Genomic DNA, 951 nt, shown 5'->3' on the forward strand with positions numbered 1-951 from the left:
TTACAGTTTTGAATCTTTCTGATAAAACCTCAGCACTTTCCTCACTAATCTCCTTATAGCATTTTTCATCTCTGTATTTCTTAATGTGTAAATGATTGGATTCAGCACTGGGCTGATAACTGTGTAGAGAATGGAGACCACCTTATCTGCTGTAAATTTCTTGAAGGGCTGGTCATAAATATAGATACATGGGATGAAGTGTAAACTCACTACGGTGATCTGGGCTGCACATGTTGAAAGAGCTTTGTGCTTCCCTTCTGAGACATGATTTCTTATCTTGAACAAGATGATGCTGTATGACATGAGCAAAGCAATGAAGGTTCCTGTCACAACAAGTCCATTGTTGGAGATCATAAGTAGTTCAACAGTATAGATGTCTGTGCAGGCCAATTTGACCACCTGTGGAACATCACAGTAGAAATTATCCAGTATGTTGGGACCACAGAATGGTAACTGCAGGATCAGTGCTACCTGGACCATGGAGTGAATGGAGCCACCTAGCCATGCACACAAAATGATCCAAAAGCAGGTTTTCTTGTTCATGATGATCATGTATTGCAATGGCTTGTGAATAGCTAGATATCGATCAACTGCCATCATTGCAAGAGAGAAAACGACTGTACCCCCAATGAAGTGAAAAAAGAAAATCTGTGTCAAACATCCATTGAAGGAGATGGTTTTATTCTGGGAAAAGAGCACTTGCAGCAATTTAGGTGCAGTTACTGTAGATTCGCTAACATCCAGAAAAGCCAAGTTGGCCAGTAAAAAATATAAGGGCATGTGGAGATGGTGGTCTGATATTACAGTGATTATAATGGTGACATTTCCTAACCAAGTAGCTATATAAACTATCAGGAACAGAAAAAATAAAAACTGTTCAAATTTTGAATTTTGTGACATTCCTACAAATACAAATTCTGTAACTCTGCTTGTGAAGTTATCCACTGCCAT

At 38.9% G+C, this 951-nt stretch overlaps 1 protein-coding gene across 1 annotated transcript; it reads right to left on the bottom strand.

Moving 5' to 3' along the window:
• Positions 1 to 951, bottom strand: LOC128398694 (olfactory receptor 4D9-like). The gene has a single exon (XM_053359946.1). It carries the CDS (start codon positions 949 to 951, stop codon positions 1 to 3), a length of 951 nt encoding a protein of 316 aa, XP_053215921.1.

The sequence above is a fragment of the Podarcis raffonei genome, chromosome 13 (assembly GCF_027172205.1).
Source record: "Podarcis raffonei isolate rPodRaf1 chromosome 13, rPodRaf1.pri, whole genome shotgun sequence".
Taxonomy (NCBI): Eukaryota; Metazoa; Chordata; class Lepidosauria; order Squamata; family Lacertidae; genus Podarcis; species Podarcis raffonei.

Excerpts from the sequence above, each read along its gene's own strand:
- LOC128398694 (XM_053359946.1), bottom strand. The coding sequence starts at position 951 with ATGGCAGTGGATAACTTCACAAGCAGAGTTACAGAATTTGTATTTGTA.